Source organism: Perca flavescens, chromosome 3 (assembly GCF_004354835.1).
Source record: "Perca flavescens isolate YP-PL-M2 chromosome 3, PFLA_1.0, whole genome shotgun sequence".
NCBI classification, from domain to species: Eukaryota; Metazoa; Chordata; class Actinopteri; order Perciformes; family Percidae; genus Perca; species Perca flavescens.
In genome coordinates this window covers 36,866,059-36,886,161 of record NC_041333.1, presented here as the reverse complement: position 1 = coordinate 36,886,161, position 20,103 = coordinate 36,866,059, and the positions used below count along the sequence as shown (strand labels likewise).

The 20,103-nt window shown below is 40.4% G+C and overlaps 1 protein-coding gene across 1 annotated transcript; it reads left to right on the top strand.

Moving 5' to 3' along the window:
* Positions 1-1,649: 1,649 nt before the first annotated feature.
* On the top strand, positions 1,650-19,124 carry zgc:113149 (polycystic kidney disease protein 1-like 3). Its single transcript, XM_028574521.1, has 7 exons — positions 1,650-1,799; positions 7,592-7,905; positions 11,467-11,561; positions 13,315-13,462; positions 13,873-14,052; positions 15,568-15,615; positions 17,761-19,124. The coding sequence occupies exons 2-7, from the start codon at positions 7,758-7,760 to the stop codon at positions 18,630-18,632; spliced, it is 1,491 nt and encodes a 496-aa protein (XP_028430322.1). The 5' UTR covers positions 1,650-1,799; positions 7,592-7,757; the 3' UTR covers positions 18,633-19,124.
* The last annotated feature ends 979 nt before the right edge of the window (positions 19,125-20,103 follow it).

Here is a 20,103-nt window from a genome sequence, read left to right as displayed (position 1 = left end):
TTTTGAAATTGATGTTACACCCCCCCCACCAGTCTCGTCCCGAATTTGACCCATTCTCATCTGGTCACCCTACCCGGGAGGACGACAAGCGCGTTGTCCAATGGGAGACAGCACGAGGGTGAAGTCCATTAATCTCATTAGCGAGGCGTTTTATTCCATGTCTCATCTCGTCTTCCCATTTTAAGTCTCGTAATATTCTGATTGGGAGTCATAGTTTAGCAGCAAAGGTCTTTGCCACTTTTTTTTTTACACTTCCACATTTCACACCCTTCCCGTGTTTCCTACTCTGCGGCCACTCAGCAGAGGGCTACATGATCACAGGAAGCTTGAAATGATCCCTGTGGGGGAACTGGGTCACTGCAGCAGGAGCAGAGAGAGAGAGAGAGAGAGAGAGAGAGAGAGAGTCGAACCAAGACCAAAAATCGAGAAATAATTCCACCCAAGGTGAACACGTTGGAAAACAAAACAAAGCGAAGAAGAACGGCTGCCTAGGGCCAAGCGGGATGCAATTTAAGCCAATAATAAGTGGCCTTTTACTTCTACCGGGCAGATAATTAACCAAACCTACCCCAGTGTGTGCAGAATATAGCCTATGCCCAGATTTCTAAACACACAAAAAAATGAAAACATAGGCCTACACAGCTATCAGCAACCTTATTTCCCAAATGTAAACATCATTGTGCAATACATTCCCTCCCCTCCCCCCTTTCTCTAGTCTGTAATCTTTCCATAGAGGGTGAAACACGTGCATGAAGGCGCCCTCTGCAGGCGCATCCGGGTATTACCCAGAATAAGGAAAACACGTATTTGTTCCCAGAGGAAGATCTCTGGCGACACCAAGCGGACAAACACGGTACCTGCTCTTCCATGGTCTCTCTAACGCTACCTCTCTCTCTCTCTCTCTCTCTCTCTCTCTTACTCTCTCTCTCCATCTTCTTTCTTCTCCACGTTGATATAAAATGGTGGAGAGAAAATAAATGACGAATGGGGTTTTTGCTATTCTAATCTTCATCTGAATCTGAGATTATCACTTAAAAAAAAAACATTTCCTGAAAATGCAAATGCAACTGGTGTGTGCGTGGTTTTTTGGTTGTTGTTTTTTCCTTCCCATTAGAGCCAATTACATAATTGTTTTGGTTCCTCTATTGTTTCTACTTTATTAGATGCTATGGATGCGTTCCCAAAAAAGTGAGGGGATTGACCTACATTGGGGTGTGGAGTAAAACTGGGACGTCAGGTGCTCTGGTTTGAGTTTAATGGTTTGGTTATAACAGTAATAGGCTATATTAGTACAATGATGACCTTTGACATAAAAAGATCACACAGCAGGCTTAGGACTACTAAACACAACATGGCTATCAATGTATGTTGATGTGTGTTGTATTGAAATGCTAAAATATGAACGTTATGATTAAAAACAAAATGCTAAAATACAAATGTGGTTGTGGACTAATTAATTAAGTCTAAACTGGGGGGATGTGAAGGGGGGGGTGTTTTGGGAGTTGTCAGCATCGTGAGGTTTCACCCATCAGTTTTTTCTCTAAATACTGACAATATGAGCAAATTGCGCACTGTTTGGGAGTTTTTTTGCGTGTGATTTTATTTGAAAGTGGGAGTGATTAGTGCACGCTGTATGTGGGGCAGCTTGGGGGCGCGCAGTGGGCTGAAAATGTTGCGCGTTCAAGGGAGGAAAAAAAAAAATCGGAGTCTGCGCAGTAGCGTTTGTTCTCGACACTCCGAACTTTCGGGAGAACCGCGGAGGAAGGAGAAGAGGGAGAGAACAACGCCATTTTTTTCTGGTAATTATTTTCTACATTTTCAGCTTTTTCACACCGCCAACCGCGAGAAATATTAAATAACGGACCACGCGCGTGGTTAAGCGTAGAAAAGCAAGTAGTAGTTTAGAGGCTACAGTGCGAAATAAAGAGCGTAACGTTAGCGCCGGAGAAAGCAGACATTTCGCCCTCTAGCTCAACGGATAGTCGCGTGACGTTAACGTTAAAATACCTCGGCGCAGCGGAGCGGCGCACAAATACAACACGCTGCTTTATAAATGCGCGTTTCACATCCGCGACAAACCCACGTATCGTTACCGAAATTCGCTTTAAATCCGGTTTTAGCCGTTGTAAGCGTAACGGCCGTGAAGCTCGCAGAGATGGCGGAATGAATCGCAAGGCTGCTTCTTGTGTGAGCAGCAGCAGCAGGGGGAGAGGCAGGCACCAGCTCAACAAAGACACAAGAAGAAAGCAGCTGATTGGCTCAAGCGGGCCCACGTGGTCAGAGCATTAAAACGCTATGTTAATTGAAATAATTTTGTATCAATACGGTTTTTTTTTTCTCAAGTGCTAATGTACTAAGACGCCAGGCTACGCATTTCAACATATCTAATACCAATAGCTAGACTTTTATTTTTATTTTTAAATTGAATTCCGTTGCTAGGCAACAGCCTGGAGCCTTGTTAACTTCCCGTCAGTTGATGTCATTTACATACACTGCACCGGAAAATCGACGTTTATGTTTGAAACTACCAAATACACGTACATATCTCAACACATACTTAGCATATATACTATACTGGCGCGTTGTGGTACAATACTGACTTTAATACAATAGCTGAAGACAAACAAATTAAAAACGGAGACACGTGGGGGGGAAATAATCACATTTTAACCTGCGTTTCTGATGCTTGTACACGTTAAAAAGCCGTTAAAAAGTTATAAATCATCTGATTATAGTGATTTATTTATTTTTCTTGGGTGTATCTCTACATCATGGCATTTATTTTAATTTTAGCATCTGACCAGAAGGAGGCAGTGTAGGGACAAAAGCTGGAGAAAAACAGGATGTTCTTGGTCTACGCCCCTAAAATAAATAAATAAATGCAAGAACTCCAGTTCAACTCTGAAGAAGCTTATTGATTATCAAATATGTAATCTTAAGTCTGTTTCTTTAATATTTCCAAATATCACAGATTTGTCATGTTCTCTCTGTATGTTTCCAGCTGATGGTTAATGTTTATTCACAATTAGAGATGTAACGAAAAACTCAACTCACATTCAATACATTCAGGATTTTAAGTTGACAATACGATTTTCTCAGGATTTTAATCAATATATTAAATTGTCTATATAAGTCTCTTTTTTTCACCTTTTTAAAAGACAAAAAAAATCATTACTTGCTGTTTCTTTTGTATCTGTATTATAATTTACATTTTATTTATCAATTAAGAAAGTTTTAAAAGTGTTGTCTTTTTATCTTTGTTACGATGGTTTACATGAAAGTTAAATGAATGAACGAATGCATTTTTAAAGGCAACGTTAAGGCATGAGGAGTGTGATTGGCCGAGTTAGAGTCAGAATACGTGGTGCAGCCAATCGGAGGCAGCGGAGGGCGGGACATTCCTTCGTCGTCCTATAGCTTTTTTTGCTGACTTCTGTAGTGCTTTTATGTCAACAAAAATGCTAGAAATATGACAAAAAAAAGAGACAGTGACTTCTTTGCAACCTCCATAAGCCGCAGAGAGGCTGAGTCAGGGAACAATCCCCTGTATGACCTGATATATATTCAAAGATTTATTGTTCATTTGTATATATGTGTGTGTGTGTATATGTATATATGTGTGTGTGTGTGTGTGTGTGTATATTTTATATATATATATATATATATATATATATATATATATATATATATATATATATATATATATATATATATATATATATATATACATACATACATACATACATACATACATACATACATACATACAGTACAGGCCAAACGTTTGGACACACCTTCTTATTAACGTTTGTCTCCAAACTTTTGGCCTGTACTATATATATATATATATATATATATATATATATATATTTGTGCCTTGTTTGTTTGATGCTTTTTTCAAAGCTTTATTTGGCTGTTTTCTAGGATTTCAATGCCTTTAGTTGCTTTTTTTTCAACATTTTTAGCGCTTTTATGTCATTTTAGTCAACATTCTTTGACGTTTTTTTTAAAAAAACATTTTAATTGCGAAGAGCGCTGCATTGAACCATTCGTGTTATTTTTGGGCAATTTTGTTTAAAGAAACCCACATTTCTGATATGGGAAACTTTGAAAAGTGGTCAGACTTGACCCGAGGACAACGGGAGGGTTAAGCCGAAGACTTTTCACAGATGTAAGTATTGTAGTCCGGCTTCTTTTAGCTTTAAGTTTTGTCTTTAAGCTTTCGGAGTGTTATTTATTTATTATCTGGTCGAGCTTTTCCAAGGTTTTAGACACCGATATGGTGATAACAACGGTCGCAAAACTACCACAAAGTTACTACAAAGAGACACAAACTAACCACAGAGACCAAAAACAACCCCAAATAAAACAAAAAAGACCAAAAAAAGGTACACAACATGACTACAAAGAGACAAAAAAACCCACAAAAAGACAAAATGAATGGGGGGAAATTGCATTTTTATTTTTTTACGTCACATTTTCTTGAGGGAATGAAGCCCAAACCTCCCGCCACCTATGCCATATGTGCACCTACGTCTTCCACAAAGCTAGTGAAAGCACTGGTATTGATGCATCCACTCTGTGACGCCATTATACCAGCTGCAGGTAGGTCAAGGTGTGCACCCGCTACTTGCTTTATCCAGAAGTTGTGCAAATCATGGCTATGAAACATCTATTTATTTATCTTGCTTAAGAAAAACGTTGTCTGTCTCACAGTTTGGATATTGTTGTATACTGCCACCGAGTGGCCACACAGCAGAAACAACTACTTTCTATCTCCTAAATATATAATCTTGCTGTGCTTACATGGAGCTGTAAATGCCACCTGTAATCAGAAAACCACCCAGTTAATTCACAATAGGGCCTGGTTAAAATAATCAATTCCCTAATTAAAATCCATCTTTGTTTGAGTGACCTGATATCGATTTAATAATGTACAGAAATACAGAAATAAATCTTCTAATATCTGCCTTTTCACCATGGATGACCAAATACCTCGATATCGATATTGTGGCGATATTTTACGGTTGACTATCGGTGCTTTCACAAAATATCTTCACATTTACATTTTAGATAAATAATCATCAGTAATGTGGACATAATAAGTGACTACAAGTGGGGAAAAGGCAAATAATAGAACAGTCAGTCCTTCCATACATTTTTTTTTTGTGATTGTTGCGGGCAAAAATCCTTTTATGCGGCACGTTTTCTTACAAAATGCGATGGAATATTTGGGATATTTATGCAATTTTATGCGATGAAATTTGTGGGAACTTGCAAAAACTGCAGTTTGATGAAAAAGAGAGAAAAAAAATGATTTTCCCTCCCAAACACCACTTCATAACTTTCCCAACAGGGGGAAAATGGTTGCTCTTGTGTGAAGTAAACGCAACATTTTTCAACTTTCTGCTAAGATATATGTGAGTTTTTTTGCAACGAAAATGCGAGGATTATGAAATCATGCAAGCCCCGCACATTTTGCGCGGAAATCGGCAATTTATGCGGCGAAAGTGCAACGTATTTGAAAAAATATCTATAAAATCTAAGACGATATCTTGTCTCATATCACGATATCAATATTGATATATTGCCCAGCTCTATTTTTAACTACATTTTTGGGGGGTTAATTCTTAATTTAAACATTAACCTGGTGCTTAATATTAAAACAATCTGTAACGGTTGCTTCTTGCGTGTACAATTTACAGCCTAACTTCTCTGAGAAATCTCTTTTATATCCAAGCACAGTTGTTACTGTAACTTAAATGTCTCCGGCCTAACTGAATTGAATCGTTGGCGATACTCGGACCTGTACATTTTCAGAAGCAGAGTTCTCATTTCTGTTGTACAAAGTTACTTAATTCGTCATTTCACGTAGGCTTCCGGTGGCGCTGTACTGCCGCGACCCGGACTCTTGTCTTGCGCGAATACAGCCGACAGGGTTGTTTTTAATGGGAAGTGCCAATGTAAGGAGTAGTTAATGTGCTTATTATATGTATATGGAAGTATGTTTGTGTTGCATGAGAGTATGTGTTGAGAGAGATTTGTATTTGTTGTCTTTTCTGTATTTGGTGTCGTTTTGGTGTAGTCTTTTCTGTCTTTGGTGTTGTTTTGGTGTAGTCTTTTCTGTATTTGGTGTTGTCTTTTCTGTCTTTGGTGTTTTGGTGTAGTCTTTTCTGTATTTAGTGTTGTCTTTTCTGTCTTTGGTGTTGTTTTGGTGTTGTCTTTTCTTTCTTTGGTGTTGTCTTTTCTGTCTTTGGTGTTGTCTTTTCTGTCTTTGGTGTCGTCTTTTTTGTCTTTGGTGTTGTCTTTTCTGTCTTTGGTGTCGTCTTTTCTGTCTTTGGTGTCGTCTTTTCTGTCTTTGGTGTCGTCTTTTCTGTCTTTGGTGTCGTCTTTGGTGTTGTCTTTTCTGTCTTTGGTGTCGTCTTTTCTGTCTTTGGTGTCGTCTTTTCTGTCTTTGGTGTCGTCTTTTCTGTCTTTGGTGTCGTCTTTTCTGTCTTTGGTGTCGTCTTTTCTGTCTTTGGTGTCGTCTTTTCTGTCTTTGGTGTCGTCTTTTCTGTATTTGGTGTCGTCTTTTCTGTCTTTGGTGTCGTCTTTTCTGTCTTTGGTGTCGTCTTTTCTGTCTTTGGTGTCGTCTTTTCTGTCTTTGGTGTCGTCTTTTCTGTCTTTGGTGTCGTCTTTTCTGTCTTTGGTGTAGTCTTTTCTGTCTTTGGTGTTGTCTTGTCTGTCTTTGGTGTCGTCTTTTCTTTATTTGGTGTCGTCTTTTCTGTATTTGGTGTTGTCTTTTCTGTCTTTGGTGTTGTCTTTTCTGTATTTGGTGTCGTCTTTTCTGTCTATGGTGTAGTCTTTTCTGTATTTGGTGTTGTCTTTTCTGTCTTTGGTGTAGTCTTTTCTGTATTTGGTGTTGTCTTTTCTGTCTTTGGTGTCGTCTATTCTGTCTTTGGTCTTGTCTTTTCTGTCTTTGGTGTCGTCTTTTCTGTCTTTGGTGTCGTCTTTTCTGTCTTTGGTGTTGTCTTTTCTGTCTTTGGTGTAGGGCTGGGCCATATGGCCTAAAAATAAAATCCCTGATTTTCCCTGAAAAAAAAATAATCTGATTTTAAGATTTAAATCGGTCATTTCGGGGGAGATTACGGATAAGTAAGTAATGAAACAACTGGTTAAGAAAATAATGAATGTTAGTCCCTGTCGCTTCCATGTTGTTTTGTGTATCTCCATGGTAAACGCGTGGGGGGGGGGATGAGCCCCGTTCGGAGCTACGGGAGCCCAGAGGGGAGCGTTGGCTGATGTTAAGGAGAAAATCGATTTTTTTCATTTAAACAAATCCACGTTGACTACACATTCGAGTTAATCGATAAAATCGGTTTATCGCCCAGCCCTACTTTGGTGTTGTCTTTTCTGTATTTGGTGTTGTCTTTGTAACGCTGCAGAATGGAAGGAATCCAAAACAAAATTTCCGTTCGGGGACAATAAAGTTAATCTTAATCTTATTTTATGTTTTCGCTCTCTTTCTCTTCATCTCTCTGCCTCTGTTCTGTCTCTTTCCTCCTTTTCTCCTGTCTCTCTCTCTCTCTCTGTCTCTCTCTCTTTGTCGCAGGCCCCTGTGCAGTCAGACGGGTGTCTTCAGTCCAGGCTGGCGGGTGGCTCGGGACCAGACAGTCCTGGTGTGGGGTTGGGGGGGTGCTGAGATCTGGAGTCTGTACCAGCCTGAGTTGTAGCGGGCTGTGAGCGGCGGCGGCGGAGGAGAGGGCGAGGCTGGAGCCATGTCGTCGGCCTTGTGGCGCGAGGACGATGAAGAGTTCAAGTTGGGAGCGGTGAGAGCCGGGGGGGCGAGAGGCAAGCCGAGGTTCTCCATGACGGAGATCAAACTGCTGCTGGAGGCGGTGAAAAGGAACAGATACATCCTCCTCAGTGAGTACTTAGAGTGTGTGTGTGTGTGTGTGTGTGTGTGTGTGTGTGTTCTTTTGAAATATTAGAAACACTAAAGCAGAACCAGAAATCCCAAGACGTTATACATACGCAGGGCTTGACATTAAGGCTTATCCGCTTGTCCGGGACAAGTGGATTTTTTGTAGGACAAGTGGAAGAGAAATTTACTTGCCCCACTGGACAAGTTAAAACTCAAACAAATCAAAATGCCACTCATTTCGTCAATGTTACAGAATTGAAACAAATACATATTTTACCCCACAATCCCGGGCAGCAGGTCGGCGGGCCGCTAACGTTAGACCCAGCCCGCTGTTCAGCGCGTTCTCCGAAAGCGATACAGCATGAAAGCACCGCGGAACCAGCAAGCCAGGCAGCCGGTGTTAGTTAGCTAACGTTAGCATGCTAACTACGCTTTAACGTTACCCCGTCCCCACATCGTTCACAGAAAACGAGCCGAATAAAGCTGTCACTCGTGGCGATAGAAGTGTGCTTTGTGCGGATGAAGCATGAAGTTAATTTGACTCTTGACGGCTGGCTCTCTGCCTCGTAACGTTACTAGCTGCTCCGCTACTCGTTTGTAGCGGATTAAATATCAGGTAATAATCAACTGTAAAGTAGCTACACCTTTTTAAAGGATCCCTTGGTAAGTGAAATTGTAGAAAGAAAGAAAAAAAAAAAAAAACGTTGACACCAACATTTAGTGGCAAAATCCATTGTTATGTCTACAAAATTATTCTAGATATAGTATAAGTTCAAGTCACCACTACCTCTGGTCAAAATATTGAATTAGTATCAATATGTTGACTCAGTATCTCAGAATATAAACAAAGAATATCAAAGTAACGAGAAACTATAAAATATTGACTTAATCTCAATATATTGGCTTAGTATCGTAATATATTGACTTAGTAACTCAACATATTGGTTCAGTATCTCAATATATTGACTTAGTAACTCAGAATATTGGTTCAGTATCTCAATATATTGACTTAGTAACTCAGAATATTGACTAAGAATCTCAAAGCAATGAGAACATTCAAAATATTGACTTACAATCTCAATATATTGACTCAATATCTCAAAATATCTCAATTGACATAGTAACTTAGAATATTGACTAGGAATCTGAAAGTAATGAGAAACTTTAAAATATTCACCTAGAATCTCAATATATTAACTTCTGCACACCGGCGTGCAAAGTATAACTTTGTATTATGAGTCTGGAGATCCTTTTTTCTTGTTGAAGGGGAAATCTATTCTTGGGACACATTTGTTTCTACTGTTTAAACTGAATTGTATTAATGTTTATAGTGTTTGGATGCTTTCAATGGTTTCTTCAAATTCTGCATTAGCAAAACATAAAAAAAATTATAAAATGATGAATCTTTACCCGGACAAGTGACTTTTGTTCATGGACAAGTGAAACGTAAATGTACTTGTCCGAAGGACAAGTGCCTCAAAAAGTTAATGTCAAGCCCTGCATACGTACTACGAAGCAAGATTTGGCGTTAACGAGGTGACTTTAGGTTCAACCCAGGGTTTTTGTGCGTCACGACGGTGGATCACATGTTACCGGGTTAAATCGCCGTGGTAACTTGTGCTGAACACCTCACCTGGTCGGGGAGCAGGTTATGTTGGAGATCAGAGATCAACCGGTGTAAAAGCACCGCCTACTGACCAATCAATACTCTGTTGATAACGTCGTCGCCGTTCTTAGATCAGAGAGAGAGAGAGAGACCGACCGACAACCCCGTTAACATTCCCTGATGGATATCTCTATGAAAGCTATTGATTTACAGCGGAGGGAAATTACGTATCTTTGTTGGCTTGTTGAGCCGTGTGTCGCCAATGCCACACATCGGTTAGAATTATGTTTTTATATTTTGTATTTGCTCTCGCGATGGCTTCCCACTGCCAGGGTTGCAACTGAAATAACAGGCTAAAGCAACGACAGTTTATGGAAAGTAGGGCTGTCCTCAACTAAAGAAATTCTTAGTCGACTAACAATTTTACAATTTTGTCGGCTAATCGATTAGTTGATTTAATTGACAGAGCTGTGCGCTTTGAGAGGTGGTTAAGACTAGAAAAGCACAATATAAATGTAGTTAATTAACCATCTGTAAAACTGAGTTTCTCCACAATTAATCCTGCAAAAGCACCACTTTAAATCTTGTGTTTACCATAAATGTGCTCAGAAGTTTCTTGGAAATGAGTAATTAAGCATGAATAAGCATAAAAAATGACTAATCGACTAAAGAAATCTTAGTCGACTAAGACCAAAACGACCGATTAGTCGACTAATCGACTAAGAGGTGGCAGCCCTAATGGAAAGCACAAATGTAATTATGATCAGATCTTGGTCCAGACTGATGGGGAAGTGACATTGTTAAGCGTTGTGATTTAAACATCTACAGCGTCAGCTTTCCTTCCTGTTTTAGGAAGCAGCGACTGTGTTGCGTTTTGCCTGTAAAACCGTGTCTGTGTCCTTCATGTTTATGTAGAATTATAGTTTGCTCTTCTTATGTAAAACATCTGGTAGATGTTTGCAATTGGTCGTGCTGTGCAAACCCCGCCTCTTATATGCAAAAGCGCGTGCCACTGGATTTGGGAAACCCTGGTGGTTGACTGAACTAGCTGGTAACCAGCGTCGTGACACAGCTTATGCCGGATCGCGGTTGTTAGGGTTAGGTGAAGCCGGGTAACTGAAATAAATCCAGGGCGTGTTGATCTCGATTCGTAGTACAGGCCTCTCATTATTTCTGAGACCAGAAGTGTCGGCCAGTTTTCGGATATTCTGTCCATCAGACCAGCGGCCGTTTCCACCGCATGACACGTGTTTACAGCGCTTTTGTGCGTCTGACAAAGTGCAGCGTGAACGCACACCGAACCGAATGAAAAATGCAACAAGAGTCCACCGAACTATAGGCGTGAAAGCGCCCTAAAGCTGCTTTTGTTAAGTTGCAATTAAGATGTCGGGCGCAAAATGAACCTATAGGGGTTTAATAACGTGTGCACCGAGTCGACCCTTCTCTGGGATATGTTTTCATGCTAATCGAATGTGTCTCTAGCTTGAAACAAGCTGCCGCAAACCAGTGATTAGCTTGTAACGCTAGTAGTCGGGTCAGATGGTAAATCGCTATTTCTACACCTATAACAAGGCTCAAAATAGCACCACACTTCCACGGTAGCAAAATGAGGGTCTCTACATGCAAACACAAGCATTGAGAACTTTGTAAGTGTACAGACAGTTTATTAAAAAGATAGATTATAAAGACAGTACCGTTAGCGTATACAGGCCGGCGCCATCTTGGGAAAACAGTGTGTAACCAGTAACCAGTAACACAGCTCAAGTAGCTTGTTACAAGCTACGTACACATTCGATTAGCATGAAAACACATCCCAGATAACGGTCGACTCGGTACACATATGTTATTAACGCCTAGGATCATTTTGCGCCGGAATTGTCCTTTTTTGAAGATATGTATATTAGGCTGATCGTGTCTCTCTCTGATGTCTCACACGCTATGATCTCTCTCCCTGTAGAGAAGTTTAACCAAGGCGTGTCGGCTGAAGCCAAGAAACAAACCTGGACTGAAATCACCAATCAGATCAACGGTCTGGGAGAGAATCACAGAGAGGTTTGTTCATCGTAGTCCTGTTAGTGCTGATGAAGAGTGTACAGGCTGTGTGTGATTTTTAGTTATGACTATTTAAATGGGAGGCATGCTCTCAGACCTCATCATTTTTGTTTTAGTTATAGATGCAAGTGTTCTACGTTTACTGCATTAGTTAAGCATTAGCCTTCCTTCTCAGATTGTTTTATTTAAATCATTTCTGGGAGACTTTCATGGTAAGATTGTCGTTTTTTTTAATTCACAAGAGAAATTAGAAAAATTACGTTTCAAAGCAATTTTGTCGCAGCAGAAATATGTTTTTCTGTTCTCTTTGGGTCCCGAAGGATAAGCACTTCTAGTTGTATTACTTCTTTGATTAATAAGTTAATTTGTCTATTAAAAGTTTGAAAAGAGTTTAAAATACTCGTCTTTTTTTCTTAGAGCCCTAAGGTGACGTCTTCAAATTAAGTTGATTGTGTGTGTATTTTAGCTTTAATAAATGACTAATGGCCTTTCGCACACGCACACACACACACACACACACACACACACACACACACACACACACACACACACACAGACACAGACACACACAGACACACTCACACACAGACACACACAAACACAGAGACACACACAGACACAGAGACACACACACACAGACAGAGACACACAGACCCACTCACACACAGAGACACACAAACACAGACACACACAAACACAGAGACACAGACACACAAACAGTAAAATTGTCCTTTTAATTCACAAGAGAAATTAGAAAGATAACATTTTAAAAGCAATTTTGCTGGAACGGAAATGTTTTTCCTGTTTTATCTAGCGACTCCTTGGGGTTCCTAAAGAATGAAGGATTAACTCTTCTAGGTTTTGATTAATCAGTTTATTTTTGTCTATAAAAAGTTTAAAGAAAAGAGTTTAAAACACTCGTCACATTTCTTAGCGCCTAAGGTGACATCTTCAAATAGTTTGTTTTGTCTGACAAACCTGACGAATACATATTTAAGCTTTTATAAATGACTATTTCATGTTAAAAATTGCTGGCTGTTAATTGTTCTGTCGCGTCTAATCCGCGAATAGTGTCATCGCTAGATTGAAGCATCAGTGGGGGGTTGCCGTAGGGTCAGTGTAATGCTTATCAGTTCAATTTTCTAAGCACAAACAAAAATGGGTTCAATAAGAAATTTTTCATTTTTCCTGCCTTGACAAATTAAAAAATTTGATCTTTAAACTGTTTTTCCAATTTTCTTTTTTTTTGTTTTTTTTTGAGGATCAGAAAGTTTTTTTTTTTTTTTTTTTTTGGTCCATATCCAGTTAATGACCTGCATATTCCGCAAAGTAGAGAAAGAGAATACCATGGCAGTATTACATAATTAGAGCTCAGACGCAATTTTGTAATTTTCTTAATTTCTGATCCTCTGAATAAAAAACTGAAAATTGGAAAAACAGGTTAAAGATCCAATTTTTTTAATTTGTAATTGGTGGAAAAAAAATGAAAAATTGGATATTTGAACCCATTTCTCTGTTTTTCCACATGTCCGTTTGTGCTTAGAAAATCGAACTGATAAGCATTACACGGACCCCGTAGCAGCATAGCCTAGAAATCTAGACGCACACTGGCGGCAGCGTTGGCTTGCGAGCTGGAAAAACCAAACTCTGGTTTGACCAATCACATCGTGTATAGAGCCGGTGGGCGGGCTCCTACGTTGGAATCGATCTAAAACATCGTGTCACAGTAGATTGACTTTCATTTTCAAAACAGGTGCGTCAGATCATGAAGAAATGGGCCGACCTGAAATGCGATGGAAGGCGAGCGCTCCGGGGCCCCAACGGCAGCAACGTGAGGAAGAAGAGCATGGGCCCCGTGGAGAGGATGGTCCACAAGATCCTAATGATGAGTCCCAGAGGAGGTGAGGAGAAGCAGGCGCAAACGGAGGGTTTGTGGCCGGGAAATGTGGGTTTATCGGGGAATTCATGGTAGGGCCTTTTGTTGTGAGAGCCTCAGTGCTCAAGAGAATGAAGCATAAAGGCTGATTTTGATGTGCTGCATTCTGGCTGCCCGATTCTGCAGATTATGTTGACTCTACAAGTACTTAAAGGACAAATCCGGCACAAAATTAACGCAGGGGTTAATAATTATAAAAAAAAAGATAGTTTATAAAGACAGTACCGTTCACCTCTACAGGTGGGTGCCATCTTTGGAAAAGCTTATAGATCGGTGAAGTATCCCTTTTAAAGGACATTTTGATATTTGACCGTCTCTGCTATCCCATCCAAGTGCTTCTTCTTAATGAGCTGGTTTCCGTTGGTTGGTCCTCAGGCGGCGAAAGTGATTTTGACCTCGACGAAGAGGACGACTTTTCAAAGGTTTACAGCAAAGGCCCGCCCCCCAACGCTCCCCCGTTCTCCTACCTCAGCTTGACGGACAGCTCCCAGTCTATACCCGGAGGAGCCTCCTATGACTTCTCTCCTCTCTCCTCCCCGGAGAAAGATCTCGCCGGTAAGTGGAGCCGAACACTAAAGACTAAAGAAATGCAACCAGGCTGCACCAATGTCACTGAGTTTACCTAAATACCCTAGGGTGTGATTTCCACTTTTCAAAGTCCAGTTTGTACAGATATATATATATATATATATATATATATATATATATATATATATATATATATATATATATATATATATATATATATATATATATATATATATATATATATCTGATATGAAAAGCCTATAAGAGATTTAAATAGTATTTGGTAAAATACTTGGTAAGTCAAACGATATATTTGGATACGTTTAAACAGGGAACACAGTCTTAAAAGTTCTTAAATTTAATTCTTTTTTAAATTAGGCAGTATTATTAAGTATTGCGTTTTGTCAATAAAGGTCTTACTTTTTTTTTGTCCTTTTTCGTAGCATAAAAATAAATGTAACATTTTTTGTGCGTAAATTTACTTTATTTTAGCTCTAAATGTGACAAACATTTTATTCATTTGATGTTATTAGAGTACAGAGACACTCCACACAAATGTTTTTATTATATTCAGGTAAAGTTACTTCGTAAATACTTGTGCTTGGAGCCCTAAAGGATTTTTGACAACCTCTGGTCCGTCTGGTTTTATTTTCTATAAAAGCTTGTAGAACATCAACCCTGTTGTCCATAGTAAATCTATGAACACATTTTTATTTATTTTTTTCAGGAAAAACTGAGCTATTAGAATATTTATGCTGCAGTGAGGTAGGGCTGCAGCTATCGATTCTTTTTGAAATCGATTAATCTAGCACTTTATCGATCGATTAATCGGATTTTTGTTTTCTTTTTTCGTTTTTTAAACAATAAACTAGGCAAAAAAACGACATTTTCGGAAAAAAGCAACATTTGTATTGCATAAATTGCTTACAATATCATCTCTCCAAAAACTAAACATATTAACTGCATTTAAGTGCCATATTACATTGTTTTTAAAGAAATGATGAACAAATGATATCAACCTCAAACTAAGGCATACATTAAACATACACAAACACATTAAGTTGTGCAACTTAACTTTCAGAACTACAAGTTTCAACCTGAGACTGATCTGTATACAGTAGGCCTATGTGTAAATTTAATTATACTCACTCTTTTCATTTATATATTGATTATAATGTCACACAGCTCTGTTTGGTGTAGTTACATCGTCCATACGACTCTGATTTACTTCGTGGAATGGATGATTAAGTTAGACTCCATGTTTTCTGTTGAAACGCTGAACCACTGACGTCGTGCTAAACTAGTTTGTTTTTGAAGTAGACACACTGTACAGAGTTTTAGTTTTAATTACGTTTGAACTGATTCCAATCTTTGGAAACTTTCTTAGGCCAAACTTAGGCCTGGTGTGCCACCGGGGCTGGCAATACACCGGCAGGAAACCCTGGAAGTGACTGAGAAAGCGTGTCCAAACTTTTGACTGGCACTGTCAGCCTTCGAGTCATTTGTTGATTGACTAACTGCAGCTTGATCATGTTTTTGCAGGCGATCCTTTCTACTCCTCCCCTGACTTTGACCTGGCTGACGATGGAGGTAAGACTGACTTTATATTCAGCTTCTGGCTGTAAGGGCACGAGAGGGAGGGAAATGACCATTTAAATTCAAATGAAATGGGTGTTCTTGGTGGCGAGACCTTTTTCTTAAATATAACCATTTAAAATTATGCAAGAACTTAGTGCTGCCGTGACCTTTTTATTGAACTTTTTGTGACCTACTAAACTACTCGTGACCACGAGTCATTAGGGAAAAGAAATGTTAAAAAAAGAAATGGGTTACACTTTACTTGAAGGTATCTACATAAGAGTGACATGACACTGTCACAAACATTATAAACAAGTCATAAACGTTTATGACTAGCCTTTTAATAAGTGTCATTCTTACATTACATTACGTGTCTCTGGAGCAACTAGGGGTTAAGTGCCTTGCTCAGGGACACACTGGTTGATGTATCGCAGTGGGAATCAAACCCAGGTCTCCCACACCAAAGGCACGTGTCACATCCACTGCACCACCACCACCCCATCGTCATTCTGTTTTAGTCATGAGAAGTTATGGTTAGAGTTCATACGTCATTCATACCTAGTTGCTTTTCGGAGAAAATCACCGTTTTGAGTGGGAAAATGTCATCCACGTGAATCGTTAGTCAACGCTACACTCGACAGCAGGTAACGTTAGCCTACTATTAGCTAGTTAACACTACACTCGACAGCAGGTAACGTTAACCTACCGTTAGCTAGTTAACACTACACTCGACAGCAGGTAACGTTAGCCTACCATTAGCTAGTTAACACTACACTCGACAGCAGGTAACGTTAGCCTACCATTAGCTAGTTAACACTACACTCGACAGCAGGTAACGTTAGCCTACCATTAGCTAGTTAACACTACACTCGACAGCAGGTAACGTTAGCCTACCATTAGCTAGTTAACACTACACTCGACAGCAGGTAACGTTAGCCTACCATTAGCTAGTTAACACTACACCGACAGCAGGTAACGTTAGCCTACCATTAGCTAGTTAACACTACACTCGACAGCAGGTAACGTTAGCCTACCATTAGCTAGTTAACACTACACTCGACAGCAGGTAACGTTAGCCTACCATTAGCTAGTTAACACTACACTCAACAGCAGGTAACGTTAGCCTACCATTAGCTAGTTAACACTACACTCGACAGCAGGTAACGTTAACCTACCGTTAGCTAGCAGCTGGAGTAAACACAGTTAAAATGCTGACAGCTAAACGGTGTAAAAGTGTGTCTGTATTTCACTGGAGAGTTGTCTGAAAAACAACACAGACTCAGCCTCGCCTCGCCAGCCTCGTGCTGCATTCAAAGTAATTGTAAAATACCCATTTTCCATCCAGTGGTTGTTTTTGTCGTTAACAGGAATTTACTGGTGAAATAAGTTATTGTTACAAAATTTTTAATAAATCATTTAATTTTAAATATACAGTACAGGCCAAAAGTTTGGACACACCTTCTCATTGAATGCGTTTCCTTTTTATTTTCATGACTATTTACATTGTAGATTCTCACTGAAGGCATCAAAACTATGAATGAACACATATGGAGTTAATGTACTTGACAAAAAAGTGTGAAATAACTGAAAACATGTCTTATATTTTAGATTCTTCAAAGTAGCCACCCTTTGCTTTTTTATTAATAAGGGAAAACTTCCGCTAATGAACCCTGACAAAGCACACCTGTGAAGGTAAAACCATTTCAGGTGACTACCTCATGAAGCTCATTGAGAGAACACCAAGGGTTTGCAGAGTTATCAAAAAAAGCAAAGGGGGGCTACTTTGAGGAATCTAAAATATAAGACATGTTTTCAGTTATTTCACACTTTTTTGTTAAGTACATAATTCCATATGTGTTCATTCATAGTTTTGATGCCTTCAGTGAGAATCTACAATGTAAATAGTCATGAAAATAAAAAGGAAACTCATTGAATGAGGTGTGTCCAAACTTTTGGTATGTATATATATAACATTCTTTCAGTTCAGGCACCGTTTTAAATGTATCGTTTTAGCACTGGGAAAATGTTGTTTCCTTATGTAAACTATTATGTAGATACATTAAAGTGACGTTGTTAACAAAAAAAACATGTTTTGATGGAGTTGTTGTGCGAGTGTAAGAGTTGTCTGACGTGTTTGCCACCTCTGCGACCTCCTAGACCACACCATGGACTTTGAAGAGAACGACGACTCCTTGTTCTCCTCCTACCCTTCGTCTCTCCCCCGGCCCGCCTCCCCGTCCCTGGACCCGCTGCCCGACAACGCCCTGCTGAGGATGAAGCCGGTCCACACCTACTCCCGAAACAGCCAGAACCACACCACCACCACCACCCCCACCCAGAACCAGAACCACCACACCTCCACGAGACCCGCCCCTGCTGGGCCCTCGGCCTCCACGTGCTCCCCTTTCCCTCCAGACGCAGCCTCCTCCTCCTCCTCTTCCTCGGCCGCTCCGCTCCCGCTGGAGACCACCTCCTCCGCCTCCACCGTGACTTTCTCTTCCCTCCTTGCTCCTTCCTCCTCATTCACTCCCCCGCTCCCTCCTGCCTCCATCTCTACATCTCCTTCCTCTTCTTCACCCTCTAAATCTGTCGCGCCCCTTCCTGCCGCGGTATCTTCCTCCTCCGTTGCTTCCAGCGCAGCCTCTTCCAACTCCCATCAGCCGTCCTCTTCCTCAGTCCTCCCACCCAATCCTCCTCCTCCCTCCATCGCCGTCGCGTCGGACCCTCTCCCGGGCGGAGCGTCCCAGCGCCGGGCCCGCGAGCAGGTGGCCCAGATGGCCAATCAGAGCCTGCAGCAGCAGCGCGCCAGCCGCATGCTGCTGACCTCGGTGTCCCAGTCTCTGGAGGTGCTGGCCCAGTCGGTCCAGCTGCTGGTGGAGAGCCAGCAGGAGTTTGTGCAGGAGTCTCTGCTGCTGCAGCGGGAGACCATGGAAGTCCTGAGGGATTTCTCCAACACGGCGCTCACCATGCTGAGGGACAAAACCAACGGGGGCCAGCTGCCGCATCCTCATCCCGCCGCGCACTTCTGAGGAAAATGGTATCGCGAACCAAAACCAAGTTGCGCGGGTAAAATATTGGCGGCATTACAGGCGATCAGCCGCCATGTGGAGGGGGATTTCAGACCTGCCTCCCTCCCGCTCGGTGGTCTAATCGTGAAAAGAGACGGCTGATAATTTGATGGCTGCTGGGACAGAAAAGTTCCTTCTTGAAAATGGGAAAAAGTTTTTGCCCAAAGGCACAAACACACAAGTTTTAAGCCATTATCTCAACGGTTGTTTTTTTTTTTGAGGGGGGGGGGGTTTATGTGCCTGCATCTTTCTTTTTTCTTCTATTTCTTCTTCTATATATTCACACTTTTGTTTGTTGCAGGCTCATGGTTTTTTTTTTTTTTCAACACTGTAAACAATTTTTACTGTAATGTGTCAGTAGAGTATGAAAGTACTAACTAGGGCTGCTGAACTATTATTTTCATAGTCGATTAATCTGTCGATTATTTTCTCGATTAATCGATTAGTTTGTTTGATAAAATGAAATGTCAGAAAATGGTTAAATGTTGATATGTTTCCCAAAACTCAAAGATATTCAGGTTCCTGTCACAGAGGAGCGAAGAAAATTAGAAAATATTCACATCTAACAAGCTCACCTTTGCTTTTTTTTCCTAAAAAAAAATAAATAAAAAAAAAGGGGACTCACCAGGTTCAAGGAGCTTTTTTTTCTGCTTAATTTGCAGCTGTGGTAACAATCTGAGTATTATCTTAATTTGTCTAAAACCTGCGGAAGATTCCGCGGAAAACTCTGCGACTGCACATCCGGTGCGGCCCCTGCTCGTCGCCAACCACGTCCGGTCAACATCCTCACACCGGATGCTGTGGTGGTACATGTCAGTGATGCAACAACCACTTTTGAGAACAAATATTAGAAGAAAAACACTTCTTCTTTTTTTTTTTAATTGACATGTTTTGTGGAATTTACTGCTGTTGATGAAAAGAACTTGCTTCAGTAATTTCCAAAGGGTTCATTGGAGTGGTTTCTCAGAATAAAGGACTAATTGGTTCCTGTTTTATCTGTTAGATCTAATAATCAACTCATAATGCCCACCATTTAAAGCAGTATTCTTATTCTAGATAAAAACACTGAAGGTGTGAACTGTAAAGTGGCCGAAATTGTGCTGTTAACAAGACTTTTGAATGAGAAAAAAAAAACGTCTACTATGCAGTGGATGGAGGAAAATATTAATGAAATTGTTGATGGAAATATTAAGGTGACAGCGAGCCAATGTTGCAGCTGTCACACACTGAGAGTTCATACCAAGCTCTGCATGTGTTAGACTGTGAGCCCCTGTGGCAAAGCGAGCTGATTTTTTTTATAACGTAGATTTAATATAGAATAAGCTTGAGCTAACCCCTTGCAGAGAATTGTCTGCTTCCGTGATCCTTCACCTCAGCCTGGCAAGCGTCACATTTCTGTTTTTGATTTATGAACGTTTCGGGAAAGACTTAT

Excerpts from the sequence above, each read along its gene's own strand:
- zgc:113149 (XM_028574521.1), top strand. The coding sequence starts at position 7,758 with ATGTCGTCGGCCTTGTGGCGCGAGGACGATGAAGAGTTCAAGTTGGGA. Across the intron at positions 13,463-13,872 it reads AATGATGAGTCCCAGAGGAG|GCGGCGAAAGTGATTTTGAC; the intron begins GTGAGGAGAAGC and ends GTTGGTCCTCAG. Across the intron at positions 14,053-15,567 it reads CCCGGAGAAAGATCTCGCCG|GCGATCCTTTCTACTCCTCC; the intron begins GTAAGTGGAGCC and ends ATGTTTTTGCAG.